At 37.5% G+C, this 16,573-nt stretch overlaps 2 protein-coding genes across 2 annotated transcripts; both read right to left on the bottom strand.

Moving 5' to 3' along the window:
• Window positions 1-1,412: 1,412 nt before the first annotated feature.
• Window positions 1,413-2,450, bottom strand: LOC112778739 (protein FAR1-RELATED SEQUENCE 1-like). The gene has a single exon (XM_025823030.1). It carries the CDS (start codon window positions 2,448-2,450, stop codon window positions 1,413-1,415), a length of 1,038 nt encoding a protein of 345 aa, XP_025678815.1.
• Window positions 2,451-13,866: 11,416 nt separating this feature from the next.
• LOC112778738 (protein FAR1-RELATED SEQUENCE 5-like) lies at window positions 13,867-14,865 on the bottom strand. The gene has a single exon (XM_025823029.1). The coding sequence runs from the start codon at window positions 14,863-14,865 to the stop codon at window positions 13,867-13,869; it is 999 nt and encodes a 332-aa protein (XP_025678814.1).
• Between the last annotated feature and the right edge of the window lie 1,708 nt (window positions 14,866-16,573).

Genomic DNA, 16,573 nt, shown 5'->3' with positions numbered 1-16,573 from the left:
CATTCATTCAATTGAATACATTCACCCATGAATTTATCATGATTTTGAGCCATTAATTAAATTAAATTTATTCACATGCATGAGTCTATCATAAAATTAAAATATTTATTAAAAACAGATATTAAAAACTTGCAAAATATAAAAATAAGAAAACTTAATTTCAAATTCCAAAATCAGATATTAAAAACTGCACATAATAATTTCAACAATTCTATCACATTGTTCCAAAAAAATTTATGCAATAACCTTATATATACGTTAACAATATATTACTACTTGATATATGCAATAATAAATTATTATAAATAAATGATTTATTTCTTTTTAAAAAAAAGACCTTAGTAATTTATTAATACGTTACAAGTAAGTTGTTATTGCAATTATGAGTTATGCATTAATTGTTGATTCATTCAATTAATTGTTTCATGGTCAATCTCCTTCGTAATTACTTTATTGTCAATTCTGGAGGATCAATCTGTGGTCAATAATTATTTTATGATTTAATTAATTTTTTATTTTATAACTAAACCTCACATCAATATATTATTAATATCGTGTAACAGGTTCTGAGTAATCGAAGATATAAAAAATTGATACACATATTAATAAGTCATTCATTCAATTGATCCATTCACCCATAAATTCATCATAAATTTGAGCCATTGTATGGATGATAAGGTGGAACGAAAAATCTTAGAAATGTAGGATACACAGGTAATCCATTCAAATGCTGATTCTGGAGCTTCACAGGATCTATTGAATTAGGTTGACATGTTTTTCCAGTATCATGGTTATTTGGTTGTCCACTCTAAAAAAGTACACGCAACAAAATTTTAATATTTTATTAGTAAAAAAATACTACTATTATATGTGTATTCCATTTAGGATACGAACCTTATGCGCATTACGTATATTAGAACACCTTCGCTTATACTTTTTGGACTTTAAACTTGTGTCAACAACTCTTGTATCCTACATACAGGCATCTCACATGACATGATTAAGTAAGTACAATTTTAACTAAATAAAAACAAAATATATATTAATGAAGTCTAAAAGTAAAATGTATATATAATAAAATAGCTACAAATTACTGTTTTTTTTTTTTAAAAAATTTACAAAAGTTATATACAAGACTTCAAGTTCACATTAACATACCTTGGTAGCCTTAACTCCATTCTTATTTTTTTGTGTAGCTAATTTATTTGTTCCATTGTCATTAAAATATCTGTGATCTACACTCTGAACATTGCTGTCATCATTGCTTTAGTGATTTATTTCTTCTTCAGAATAACTCTACAATACAATAAAATACATTAGACAATATTTAAATACATAGATAAATAATCTTTAAAAATTTTGATAAAACAGAAAATTAAAATTACCTTCTCATCATTGAGTTCATCACTCGATTAGTGATGACCAGTATGTAGGACGTCTCTACTGTATAATTCTGGACACCTTCGAATCGTATGACCACAACGTGTACAATGAGAACACTTACGAGATTTTATTGCCCATCTATTTTGACGAGGGGCTCCCTTTGTCTTCACAACAGTTGGGTCACCGACCATACACGCATTAGAAAGAACATTGGAGTCAGGATCGCGTCTCTTTTTAAGTTTTTGGATTAGTCCAAAAATGTCATCTCTAATCTCCATGAAGTCATCTCGGTTCTTTGATGCCGACTCACATAATGTGAAGCATAGTGTTGCTAGAGCACCATATCTAATACCAGCAATATTTTCAGAGTTAGTTTCTGCGGATGTAACTGAACATATATAATCCTTCTTAGCATTTTTAGTCCACCTCGTGCAGACAAGAGTATCAGGAATGATATCGATGTGGTCATGTCTCATAGTACAAAAAATATGACAATATGGAATGCCACGACTTTCAAACAAACGACAATCACAAGCAAATTTTTTAGTGGCTTTATCATATTGTACTTCACATTCCCTCCCGGGTTGCCTATATTTATTTATTCTCACCTTAACTTCATTGTTGTTTACTGAATGTGTAACAACATTTAATTTTCCAGCTTCTTCTATCTCACACCGAACCTCTTTAAACATGCTTTTGGTGAAAATATCGGCTGCTTGCTTCTCAATGTCTTGAAGACACGTGGTCAACACAGGAGTTGTAAACAATGATTTAAAATCGGATAAGAGTTCATTTGTCCGATACTGCGTCAATGCTTCATTAAAGTTGTGTATCAATTCCAAAATATAGCACTTTTTACTAATGTAATTCTTTATCAAGGAGTGGATACCTTCGCATTGTGACGTAGTCCTGATTTCACCGAAAAATTTATCATTTAAATATGAGGAAGCCCACATTTCTTTGATCCCGTATGTCTTTTGCAACCATTCATTCTCAGAAAGTCCGTACTCAGATATCAAGTTATGCCATCTTCTCTCAAACTCTTCAGGAAAAAAATTTCCATACATTAGGTGTTTTAACCCATCTAAGAATTTTGAATTCTTTATAGCTTCACAGGCATTACGGTAGAGATGCCATGCACAAAGACGGTGTGCAGTGTAATACCCGGTCTAACCGAAATTAATTAAATAGTAAATTAAATAGGAGCGAATATGGTTGGAGGATTTGACAATTGGAATTTGATAATTTAAATATGATAATTGGATTCAGTGAATTTTTTCGAGTCAGAAAACATAGTTTTCTACGTAAAAGTGCGCAGTGAAATTTTGACCGGCAGTACCGGCCGAGATCTGTCTGGTACTGCAGTTGAGAAAATTGAGTATAAGTAAATAAGGTTAAGAAAGGAGGAATTTTAATTAGGGAAAGTAGAAATATTTAAAATGCGATTTGGAGCGCTAATCTTAAAGATTTTGGCCCGAAATTGGGCCAACGGACAAAAATAAGTGAACCGGGCCTAAGTGGGCCCAAGACCCAACATATATAAACATTAGTTATGAGCATTTCAGCTCATTTTACCCTAAAGAGAAGGGTTGGGGCACTGAAATTGAGAAGAGAGAAGAGAAGAGAGAAAACCTAACTCTCTTTGATCTTCAAACCACCATAACTTGAGCTACGGAGCTCCGATTGACGAGCCGTTTGCGGCCACGCGTCGCTCTTCTCATCCTCTATAATTCTATCTAAGTTTTGTGGTGAGTATTCCATTCATCTCTGCCCAGTTTTCGAATTTCCCCACTGTTACACGTTTTTGGGTAGTTAGTGTTGAAATCTTGTGATTTTGGGTGTTTAGGGATACTCTAACATGGATTCTAAGTGAGTCCTATCCCTATTTCACATGGGCTGAGGTAAGAAGTACTCAAACCTTTGTGATTTATCATTTTCATGAGCCCTAGGTTGATGTATATATGTGAAATTGGTTATGTTAGTGTATTGGTGATTTTGATGCACAAGTGGGAGATTGGTGTTGCTTGAGGAGCTTTGGTGAGGCTTGGAGCTAAGGTTGGTGGAGACTTTCAAAGAAGAGGCTCAATTGATTTGGCTACAAGAGGTACGGTTTAAGTTTCATTTAAATACCGTGTGGTGTGATGAGAATTCCTAGGCTAGATGCCCCTAGGATTAAGTTTGGATTGTGTAAATGATTGGTGCTAATATGCATAGTTGGTATGTAATGTGAATTAATGATTGGGTTGAAAATTGTGTGGCCTTGTATGCTTGGTATATTGAGAATTGAATGTGTTGGGTAATGAGTATTGATTTGTGGTTTATGCTGTTAAATTGTGAAATTGGGCCGGAGGCCGTGAATTTTGGGCCGGAGGCCGGAAAGAGGTAAGGAAGGTAAGTTGATGTGTGCATTGTATGATGATGCAAGTGATTGGATGAGTTTCAGATAATGAATATATGAATAATTGGGTTGGTTATTGAATAATAAGGTTTGAGGAGTTGAAGTGTGGAATTTGATAATTTTGGGTGAAATTATGTAGATAAGGTATGTTTGGTTTTGGTTGAGATATATTATGTGGTCATATATGTGACTAGGATTATTGATGCCTTGATGGTATGATGATATTGAGTGTGTGTAATGATGATTAATTGGAAATGATATTATTTGAAATTGGGATGAGAAAATATGTATGACATTTCTATGTGTTGTCTCTTAGCCATTTGATTAAGAAATGTTAAATTAGTGGGATGATGTTTTGTGAGTTGTGGTGAAGTGTTGATGTGTGAATTGAGGAGGCTTGATGTTGATTTTGGTACATTTTGATTGATTTCAAAAAGGGTTGAAATTGGCATGTTTCGGTTGATTTCGAAAAGAATTGAAATGGCTTGTTTTGAAAATGGCACCTTGTGGTTTTGTGTGAAAACATGATTTTTGGGCATACTTTGACGGGACATAACTTGGACTCCAGATTTCCGTTTTGTGCGAAACTTGTTTAGATAAGAAATTGGATCCGGGATGTCCATGCCGTTTGAAGAACGGGCGAAAATCGGTTTGAAATGAGAAAGTTATGTCCATCGGAAGATTGGGGGTTTAGTCTGTGAATTCTGCAGCTTTTTAACTTAGAAAATTTTTAGCAGAATGACCCTCCGCGCGTAGGCGCACTTGGCGCGTACGCGCCGATCTTCAAGAAAGCAACATCCGCGCGTGCGCATGCTGTGCGCGGGCGAGTCGATGCGCTGCACCAATTGCCCAGCCATTTTCCAGAGAGTTGCGCCAGAGTTGTGCCAGTTTTGTGCCTGGGGCGCAGTGCACCCACGCGTACGCGTGGCTAACGCTTGCGCGTCGTTTGGCTAATTTTCAATCTACACGTCCGCGTGCATGACGCATACGCGTCGATGAGTTTTGTGGCCATCCACGCGTGCGCATGGAGTACGCGTACGCGTGGCTCTGTTTTCGTGCCAAAGTTGATTTTTGAGTTTTAAAATCAAAATTTTGTACTTCTAAGCCTCCGATCTCACCACCTATGTCTTAAATCATTATGATATGCCTAGCAATGAGAAAATGAGTTAGTGAATGTGGTAACTTGCGAGTGAAGTAAGGGGAAAAGTAATGATCAATGATGATCAAAGATGATTATATGAGATATGGAGGATGACGGTGGAAGTACCGTGTATGCCACGAACCGAAGGGCTGTATTTATTGATAAATGGCAGGTTCTTGATTGAACCATGAGCCGGAAGGCTGAGTTATTGCCGGATACGGCGGAGCCATGTTGATAAATTGGCTAGTTCTGGATTGAACTATGAGCCGGATGGCTGAGTTATTGCCGGGTTACGACAAAGTCATTATGGATTATGGCTGAGTATAAATGCATATATGATAAATGAACGAATATGATAAATGAATAATGATGGAAAATGTTGAATGTAAGTATGCTTGTGTTTTCTCTCTGGTTGTAAGGGTGACAGGGCACCGATACCCTCTAATGGCGACAGGGCGCAGATACCCTCTAATGGCGACAGGGCGCAGATACCCTCCAATGGTGACAGGGCACATATTCCCTCTAATGATATTAATGCGCAACAGAGAGACTGTGCCCGGGTTAGCTACCGGACACGTCGGGTTGGCTTGATAACCGACAGATGATATCATCAGCCATAGGGCAGGCATTCATCATTTGAATATGTTTGAATTGTTTGGGTTTGCTTATTTGTTTTAGACTTCTACATTATATATGCTATGTTACCTGATTATGTGCTACTTGTTCTACTTGTACCTTAATTGTGTATTACTTGCATGCATTGCTTGTGTTTGTACAACTGAGAGGCCCCTCATGTTGGTGTCGGTGGAGGTTGAGGGCTATCCTTGATGAGACGAATTCGTGATGCGATTGCTTGAGGATGATGATCATTGGATGAGATAATTTGAGCTCCCTGGGTAGACGCAGTGATGTGGTTTCACTAGCTCCCGGTGAGGGTATAATGTATTAACATAGAATTGCTGAGACAAGACGACTGATGATGGTTTTGTTTAGAATTCCAAATCTGATTCGTGGGAGAATCAGCGAGTTGGGAATTTTATGAGATATGGACCAGATTTAGTATCCCTTTACGACAGTTGCCTATTCATGGATTAGCGAAAATCTAGGATGAATAATTGGTGAAGAAGCTTAGGATGCTTAATGAGTTCTTATTGTAGTGCATTGTATTTATTTGGCACTTTTACCGTACTGGGAACCCATGGGCCTGGGGTTCTCATTCCGTATATATCTCTTGTTTTTCAGATACAGGTCCAGGTGCTCAGAAGTGAGTTGTGGGTTGTCTGAGAGACGGCGAAGATCTTCATTTTCTCTACTTTGTGTTTTGCTTAGAATCTCTCCACCTTTGTTTCGAAAAGATTATATTATGTATTGAACTCTTTTGAACTGGCCTATAGAGGCTCTCGTGTTTCCTTTGGGAGAGATTAGGACATACTATTGTCAACTACTTTCATACTGTACCCTAGCCGGCCTAATCTTTGCGGGTCGCGACTAGTGGCTATTTACTTATTGTTATATATATGTCTATATGTTATCTATCTTTTAGTCTCCTTTACGCCTTGTCCGTATATCGTTTTCGGCTTCACGGTTTATCTTTCTGTTGTCGAAACGTGAGTGATACGTCTTCGCGATTTTATGTCTACTCTTTTCAGGCTTCTCGATTAATACTCCTTTCGAAATTACCTATATTTATATATTAAAAATCTACCTGAGAGTCGTACCACCGTAATATCATTGACTTATGACTCGAGCATAAGGATTTGAATATTAGGGTGTTACATTATGGTCTCAGAGCAGTTCGTCCACGTGAGCCTGAGGGATGGAACTGCTTATGCTTCAATGCATACTCTAAGTCTGTGCCTGTGCTAGTTAGGGTATCTAACCGATACATCTAGCATGAAGTCCATGAGTGTACCTTTGGTACTTTGAAGCACTATACTTCCGATATTGAGACTGATCAACTTGATATCGATTGTTTGGTGTGTATAGGAACCAGATGGCGCCTCGTGGACCCGGTCGGGGACGTGAGAGGGATCGTACTAGCACTCAGGAACCGGAAATCAACCCGAATAATCCGGTAAACCTTATGGCGACGTTGGAGAATATGGCTGCTGCTGTGCAGGCCACTGCGGAGGCTCTTGGGCAACAGATAAACAATAATGGCAATGGCGGAAGTGGAGCTCAGGGCCCGATGACACTGGCAACCTTCTTAAAGGTTAATCCACCTAAGTTCAAGGGAACCACCAATTCGACTGAAGCTGATACGTGGTTTCAGGCCATGGAGCGAGCACTGCAAGCGCAGTTGGTGCTTGAAGAGCAGCGTGTTGAATTCGCTACCTATCTACTCATGGGGGAAGCATCTCATTGGTGGCAAGGGGCTCGACGTCTCCTGCAACATAGGAATGATCATATCACTTGGGATGCCTTTCAGGTGGAATTCTATAAGAAGTACTTTCCGAATTCCGCCAGGACAGCCAAGGAATTGGAGTTACTGCAGCTAAAGCAAGGTGCTATGTCCGTATCTGAGTATACAGACAAATTTGAGGAGCTATTCAGGTTTTCCCGCATGTGTCAAGGAGCTCCGGGAGACTTCGAGGAATGAAAGTGTATTAAGTATGAGGGAGGACTTCGAAGTGAAATCCTGAGCTCCGTTGGACCGATGGAGATTAGGGTCTTCTCTGAACTTGTGAACAAGAGCCGTATTGCTGAAGAATGTGTGAGGAAGGCTGTTGAGGCGGAGAATGACCGTCGGGAATCCCACCGCAGGGAGCAGAATCAAGAATACTCAACAAGGGGTCAAGAGTTTAAGAGAAGAGGATACCCACAACGTTTTCCCCAAGGGCGAAATGACCTTGCGACGAATAAGAATTCCCAAGGAAAAGGTAGGAAAAAACAGATAGTGGCTGCTTCGGATGTTTTGAGTTGTCAGAGATGTGGAGGTCATCATCCAAATAGACCGTGTCGTTATGGTTCGGGTTTGTGTTACAATTGCGGAAAGCTAGGACATTTGGTCAGAGATTGCCCACACTGGAAGGACCGGGAGACTGCCAAGTCCGATTCTCGTACCTGAGGTAACAAGAAAACTGATAACTTAATTCTTTACCACTTTAGACAATGCTGAAGGCTGGTATTCACTCATAATACATGGTCGAATGAAAAATTATGATCTGTTCTAGATAACCCTAAGTTATCTTAATAGAAGGTTTGGTGAGCATAAATGATTAGGTAGGCCTTTAATGGAAAGCAACCTCAGAGTAGAATGACTTGTGGGCGATGTGAAAGCCATCATATGGGAACTCCGTGTCGAGATGGATTGGGACTTTGCCATGGTTGTAGAGGAGTTGGACACGTGTCCTGGAAGTGTCCTAAGGAGGTCAACCGAAATACTACCAAGGGCCAACAACAAGGTCGTGTGTTCACTACAACAACGGGTGATACCGTTAGATCCGACGGTTTGAGAATTGGTAAGCGAAAGAGTGGTAACGTGTTAAAAGTACGATTAAGTTGGTATGTGGCTTTGGTTATCATAGATAGAAATCTAGTGAATGCCAGTCATGCTTAGTTGTGGTTGATTACTTGAGGAAGTAAGTGATAGAGCTAGTATTAGACGAGAGATCAGAATAAAGCAGCAGAAACTTGCGGAAGCAGTAACACAAGATAGCCACGATTAGGAGCTGTAAAAGTTTACTATAATATCTTAAGTTTGAATACTAGAAGGGTTAAGTGGGTTACTGCAAGTAATGATCCCCAAATAGTTGGAATTGATTGCGGCTGCGAGCTTTGATGGTTCTAAAGCGGATGAGGAAATTATCATTGATGCATAATTGGATTTAGATGATGAGAGAGTGCAAGTTGTCGTGTTTGAGAGATGAGTACTATGATGATTGGTCATAGTGACCTTGGATTTTGATTGAGATTTATAATGATTGGTTTTGAAAGATGAATGTGAAAACCATTAAATTGAAATGCTGATGCGGTACTGAAATTGGTTTGAGGAAACCCGTGACAGGTGGTAAACTTCAATTTTTGGAGAGGTACTGTTGAAAATTTTTCTCCAAGAATTTGAAAGAGTGTTGGTTACGTTTTTGAAGATGATTTTTTTTCATATGAGTAACTTTAACAAAAGAGATGTGTCTCGAATGCTTTTATAGATTATTAAAGGAAAGCGAATTCTGATGATTTTGTTAGATTGTTATTTCAAACTCATTTGCTTTCTAGAAATGAAAGGAGATTTTGATTGATGAGTCAGAGACTTTATAACAGCAAGTCATGTAGAAATTCGAGGGTTTGGGAATAAGAAAGTAAGTTTGGAGTTTATGCTTGGAGTTGAGCTGTGATTAGTGGTAATTGGCTTAGCAGAGAGAGAGGATAGTGATGGAGTATGATTAAGGTGTAGTGATTATCTTTGATTGATTATAGTGATGTGGGACGATGGCTATGATTAACGATGATGGTAATACTATTGATGACATGATTTGAGATTTAATAGGGTGTGAGTTGATGAGACGATAAAGGTAAGGAACGAGACTATTGGTCGGCATTGGACAAATGACCGAGAACCTCGAATATAGAAAAATCAGAGCGCGGCAACGGAAGCGCGCAGGGTAAAAGGACCTTGGGACTGTTATGCGTTGGATATAGAGGCAGACTACGCTCGCGTACTCGCAGTGATGATGGAATTTTCGAGGGCAAAAATTTCTGTTAGGGAGGTAGAATGTAATACCCGGTCTAACCGAAATTAATTAAATAGTAAATTAAATAGGAGCGAATATGGTTGGAGGATTTGGCAATTGGAATTTGATAATTTAAATATGATAATTGGATTCAGTGAATTTTTCCGAGTCGAAAAACATAGTTTTCTGCGTAAAAGCGCGCAGTGAAATTTTGACCGGCAGTACCGGCCGAGATCTGTCTGGTACTGCAGTTGAGAAAATTGAGTATAAGTAAATAAGGTTAAGAAAGGAGGAATTTTAATTAGGGAAAGTAGAAATATTTAAAATGCGATTTGGAGCGCTAATCTTAAAGGTTTTGGACCGAAATTGGGCCAACGGACAAAAATAAGTGAACCGGGCCTAAGTGGGCCCAAGACCCAACATATATAAACATTAGTTATGAGCATTTCAGCTCATTTTACCCTAAAGAGAAGGGTTGGGGCGCTGAAATTGAGAAGAGAGAAGAGAAGAGAGAAAACCTAACTCTCTTTGATCTTCAAACCACCATAACTTGAGCTACGGAGCTCCGATTGACGAGCCGCTTGCAGCCACGCAAAGCTCTTCTCATCCTCTATAATTCTATCTAAGTTTTGTGGTGAGTATTCCATTCATCTCTATCCAGTTTTCGAATTTCCCCACTGTTACACATTTTTGGGTAGTTAGTGTTGAAATCTTGTGATTTTGGGTGTTCAGGGATACTCTAACATGGATTCTAAGTGGGTCCTATCCCTATTTCACATGGGCTGAGGTAAGAAGTACTCAAACCCTTGTGATTTATCATTTTCATGAGCCCTAGGTTGATGTATATATGTGAAATTGGTTATGTTAGTGTATTGGTGATTTTGATGCACAAGTGGGAGATTGGTGTTGCTTGAGGAGCTTTGGTGAGGCTTGGAGCTAAGGTTGGTGGAGACTTTCAAAGAAGAGGCTCAATTGATTTGGCTACAAGAGGTACGGTTTAAGTTTCATTTAAATACCGTGTGGTGTGATGAGAATTCCTAGGCTAGATGCCCCTAGGATTAAGTTTGGATTGTGTAAATGGTTAGTGCTAATATGAATAGTTGGTATGTAATGTGAATTAATGATTGGGTTGAGAATTGTGTGGCCTTGTATGCTTGGTATATTGAGAATTGAATGTGTTGGGTAATGAGTATTGATTTGTGGTTTATGCTGTTAAATTGTGAAATTGGGCCAGAGGCCGTGAATTTTGGGCCGGAGGCCGGAAAGAGGTAAGGAAGGTAAGTTGATGTGTGCATTTTATGATGATGGAAGTGATTGGATGAGTTTCAGATAATGAATATATGAATAATTGGGTTGGTTATTGAATAATAAGGTTTGAGGAGTTGAAGTGTGGAATTTGATAATTTTGGGTGAAATTATGTAGATAAGGTATGTTTGGTTTTGGTTGAGATATATTATGTGGTCATATATGTGACTAGGATTATTGATGCCTTGATGGTATGATGATATTGAGTGTGTGTAATGATGATTAATTGGAAATGGTATTATTGGAAATTGGGATGAGAAAATATGTATGACATTTCTATGTGTTGTCTCTTAGCCATTTGATTAAGAAATGTTAAATTAGTGGGATGATGTTTTGTGAGTTGTGCTGAAGTGTTGATGTGTGAATTGAGGAGGCTTGATGTTGATTTTGGTACATTTTGATTGATTTCATAAAGGGTTGAAATTGGCATGTTTCGGTTGATTTCGAAAAGAATTGAAATGGCTTGTTTTGAAAATGGCACCTTGTGGTTTTGTGTGAAAACATGATTTTTGGGCATACTTTGACGGGACATAACTTGGACTCCGGATTTTCGTTTTGTGCAAAACTTGTTTAGAAAAGAAATTGGATCCGGGATGTCCATGCCGTTCGAAGAACGGGCGAAAATCGGTTTGAAATGAGAAAGTTATGTCCATCGGAAGATTGGGGGTTTAGTCTGTGAATTCTGCAGCTTTTTAACTTAGAAAATTTTTAGCAGAATGACCCTCCGCGCGTAGGCGCACTTGGCGCGTACGCGCCGATCTTCAAGAAAGCACCATCCGCGCGTGCGCGTGCTGTGCGCGGGGGCGTCGATGCGCTGCACCAATTGCCCAGCTATTTTCCAGAGAGTTGCGCCAGAGTTGTGCCAGTTTTGTGCCTGGGGCGCAAGTGCACCCACGCATACGCGTGGCTAACGCTTGCACGTCGTTTGGCTAATTTTCAATCTACGCGTCCGCGTGCATGACGCATACGCGTCGATGAGTTTTGTGGCCATCCACGCATGCGCATGGAGTACGCGTACGCGTGGCTCTGTTTTCGTGCCAAAGTTGATTTTTGAGTTTTAAAATCCAAATTTCATACTTCTAAGCCTCCGATCTCACCACCTATGTCTTAAATCATTATGATATGCCTAGCAATGAGAAAAGGAGCTAGTGAATGTGGTAACTTGCAAGTGAAGCAAGGGGAAAAGTAATGATCAATGATGATCAAAGATGATTATATGAGATATGGAGGATGACGGTGGAAGTACCGTGTATGCCACGAACCGAAGGGCTGTATTTATTGATAAATGGATGGTTCTTGATTGAACCATGAGCCGGAAGGCTGAGTTATTGCCGGATACGGCGGAGCCATGTTGATAAATTGGCTAGTTCTGGATTGAACTATGAGCCGGATGGCTGAGTTATTGCCGGGTTACGACAAAGCCATTATGGATTATGGCTGAGTATAAATGCATATATGATAAATGAACGAATATGATAAATGAATAATGATGGAAAATGTTGAATGTAAGTATGCTTGTGTTTTCTCTCTGGTTGTAAGGGTGACAGGGCACCGATACCCTCTAATGGCGACAGGGCGCAGATACCCTCTAATGGCGACAGGGCGCAGATACCCTCCAATGGTGACAGGGCACATATTCCCTCTAATGATATTAATGCGCAACAGAGAGACTGTACCCGGGTTAGCTACCGGACACGTCGGGTTGGCTTGATAACCGACAGATGATATCATCAGCCATAGGGCAGGCATTCATCATTTGAATATGTTTGAATTGTTTGGGTTTGCTTATTTGTTTTAGACTTCTACATTATATATGCTATGTTACCTGATTATGTGCTACTTGTTCTACTTGTACCTTAATTGTGTATTACTTGCATGTATTACTTGTGTTTGTACAACTGAGAGGCCCCTCATGTTGGTGTCGGTAGAGGTTGAGGGCTGTCCTTGATGAGACGAATTGGTGATGCGATTGCTTGAGGATGATGATCATTGGATGAGATAATTTGAGCTCCCTGGGTAGACGCAGTGATGTGGTTTCACTAGCTCCCGGTGAGGGTATGATGTATTAACATAGAATTGCTGAGACAAGACGACTGATGATGGTTTTGTTTAGAATTCCAAATCTGATTCGTGGGAGAGTCAGCGAGTTGGGAATTTTATGAGATATGGACCAGATTTAGTATCCCTTTACGATAGTTGCCTATTCATGGATTAGCGAAAATCTAGGATGAATAATTGGTGAAGAAGCTTAGGATGCTTAATGAGTTCTTATTGTAGTGCATTGTATTTATTTGGCACTTTTACCATACTGGGAACCCATGGGCCCGGGGTTCTCATTCCGTATATATCTCTTATTTTTCAGATACAGGTCCAGGTGCTCAGAAGTGAGTTGTGGGTCGTCTGAGAGACGGCAAAGATCTTCATTTTCTCTACTTTGTGTTTTGCTTAGAATCTCTCCACCTTTGTTTCGAAAAGATTATATTATGTATTGAACTCTTTTGAACTGGCCTATAGAGGCTCTCGTGTTTCCTTTGGGAGAGATTAGGACATACTGCTGTCAACTACTTTCATACTGTACCCTAGCCGGCCTAATCTTCGCGGGTCGCGACTAGTGGCTATTTACTTATGTTATATATATGTCCATATGTTATCTATCTTTTAGTCTCCTTTACGCCTTGTCCGTATATCATTTTCGGCTTCACGGTTTATCTTTCTATTGTCGAAACGTGAGTGATACGTCTTCGCGATTTTATGTCTACTCTTTTCAGGCTTCTCGATTAATACTCCTTTCGAAATTACCTATATTTATATATTAAAAATCTACCTGAGAGTCGTACCACCGTAATATCATTGACTTATGACTCGAGCATAAGGATTTGAATATTAGGGTGTTACATGCAGCGTTTGGAAGAACTTCTTTTATTGCCTCCCTCATTGCAAGATCTCCATCTGTCACCACAACTATAGGTTATTTATTACCCATTATCTCCATGAACATATTCAACACCAAAACATAGGTTTTCCGCTTCTCATCGGATAATAAACCACAACCAAAAATGCATGTTTGTCCATGATGATTTGTTCCTGAGAAGACAACCAACGGCCTATTATACTTATTTTTTTGGTATGTCGTGTCGAAGGCTAACACATCACCAAAACATTGGTAATTAGTGATGCTAGATCCATCGGCCCACACTAAATTATCAAGCTTACCATCCTTCAAAGTAAACTTCCCTTGCAATAGTGGATCTTCATCTGCCTTAAAAACTAGGTAACTCAATGCTGCATGTGCATCACCATCTTTTATCTTTGCACGCCTCGATCTGTCAAAATGATTGTATAGATCTTTTTTTGTGAATCTCGCCCTGTTCGGACCTCCTTTTTGTGCCACCATGAACCCCATTATATGACAAGTTCTAACACCATAAAAGTGCAAACTATCAGCCTGTGCTTTATCAGCGTCAATCATTGTTCGATATGCCAGAACAAACTGGATATACTTAGGTGGGATGAGGTCATGGTTGTGAGTCTCTTTAAATTTGGTGACCCGCCACTTTTGTAAAATCAAGTCATAATGAAATCTAATCTTTGCTTGACACATTACACGGGTGATTGGCTTGTGATCCTTTTTTCTGTTCTCCATCTCCAAGTACTTTTTTCTACGTGTACCCTCTCTGTTATAAACTATCTGTCGCATATTAAGGTTTCCATTGAAATCTTGTCCTTTTTCGTCAAGTCTCGCAACAAAACCGTGCACTTTAGCATAATTTCTATAAAAATCAAAACATTGATCAACGGTGTCAAACTCAATACCCCACATGTCATCATAGCTTAATTCGTTTAACTTCTTGAATTTTATAGCTACAATTCGACACCTCCATGGATTCACTAAATTTACCCTCATTGTTGATAAGATCTTCCTCCTCCTTATCAGAGCTACTATCATACCCAAAACACAGCTCATCATATTCGATAGACTCCTTTAAGTTCTTATTGTCATCGATGTTCATGTTTATGATGTTCAAGTAAGTTTTTATATCTTCGATTACTCAGAACCTGTTACACTATATTAATAATAAATTGATGTGAGGTTTAGTTATAAAATAAAAAATTAATTAAATCATAAAATAATTATTGACCACAAATTGATCCCCACAATTGACAATGAAGCAATTACGAAGGAGATTGACCATGAAACAATTAATTGAATGAATCAACAATTAATGCATATCTCATAATTGCAATAACAACTTGCTTGTAATGTATTAATAAATTAATAAGGTCTTTTTTAAAAAAAAAGAAATAAATTATTTATTTATAATTATTTATTATTGCATATATCAACTAGTAATATATTGGTAACGTATATATAAGGTTATTGCATAAATCATTTATTTATAAGCATGCAAATATTAAAATTTTTTAAATTTACCCACACCTTTCTCAAATTATAATCCATGCATATTTAGTGGCATAATACAATTAAAGTCATTGATTTTATGCCCCAAATTAATATCTTTATAATTTTTTGATTTTGAAAAATAACTATTTCGGTATTTTTATTTAAAGATACATTAATTTAATTTATTATCTTTAAATATACCTTATTAAATTATTAATACGTTATCACTTTATACTTGAATGGTGGGAATAAATGTTAAATAATGATTATTTATTTGTATGATTATTAATATGTTACTACATTAATTTAATTTATTGCCTTTATACTTGAATGATGACAATAAGTAATTATTCTCATACTAATCAAGTTCAATTCAAATTTTAAAATAGAAATTATTTATTTGTTTTTAGAATACTTTTTCAAAAAAATAATTTTAAATAAGTAATACTGGTAAAATTATGTGATAATTTTTTTTATTAAATATAAAAAATATTTGTTAATAATTACACGTATATTAAAAATATTTGTTAACTATGAGTATTATTATTCAAGTAAATAATATACAATTTATTGTGATAAAGGTGGATGACCATGGATAACCACGTAAGGCTTAGTTGGATTTCATTCTTCAGACTAAATGAATCCATTTACAAGACAAATGGCAATAAATGAAAGTTGAAAGTGGTATCATTTTACATGTATAAATAGCAAGCATCCTCGAATGCTTTTACACACAGCAATAATAAAACAAAAGCAAGTGCAATTCTCTCTCTCTTTACTTTTAATACTTCTTTCTATCTTTATATATATATATAAACATTACAATATATTATATTCTTTCTCTTTCGTACTATTCTCTTATATACTTTAATATTATTAAATATATTAATTATATCTACTATATTGATATAGTAATTCTAGTCAATATTACTATTTGAGTTATCTAATTATATTTCATATTTTATATTTGTTACTTCTTCCTTATTTATTTAGTTATTTTATAACACGTTATCAGCACGAGACTCTGATCAAATTTTTAGGAAGACTCAGGTAACAAATTTTCATTATGTCGAAGCTCTCTCATCTTGAATTCAATGCTCTTGATATATCTGGAAACAATTATTTATCATGGATATTAGATGCTGAAATCCATCTTGATTCAATGGATCTTGGAGATACCATTAAGGCTGAAAATAATGCATCCCAGAAGGATAAAGTCAAAGCCATGATTTTTCTTCGTTGTCATCTTGACGAAGGATTGAAAAATGAATAT

The sequence above is a fragment of the Arachis hypogaea genome, chromosome 19 (assembly GCF_003086295.3).
Source record: "Arachis hypogaea cultivar Tifrunner chromosome 19, arahy.Tifrunner.gnm2.J5K5, whole genome shotgun sequence".
Lineage (NCBI taxonomy): Eukaryota > Viridiplantae > Streptophyta > Magnoliopsida > Fabales > Fabaceae > Arachis > Arachis hypogaea.
The sequence above is the reverse complement of the archived record's forward strand: the minus strand, read 5'-3'. Positions and strand labels throughout refer to the sequence as shown.

What these genes read in the sequence shown, in the direction of transcription:
- LOC112778738 (XM_025823029.1), bottom strand. Translation starts at nt 14,865, where the DNA reads ATGATGAGCTGTGTTTTGGGTATGATAGTAGCTCTGATAAGGAGGAGG.
- LOC112778739 (XM_025823030.1), bottom strand. Translation starts at nt 2,450, where the DNA reads ATGTATGGAAATTTTTTTCCTGAAGAGTTTGAGAGAAGATGGCATAAC.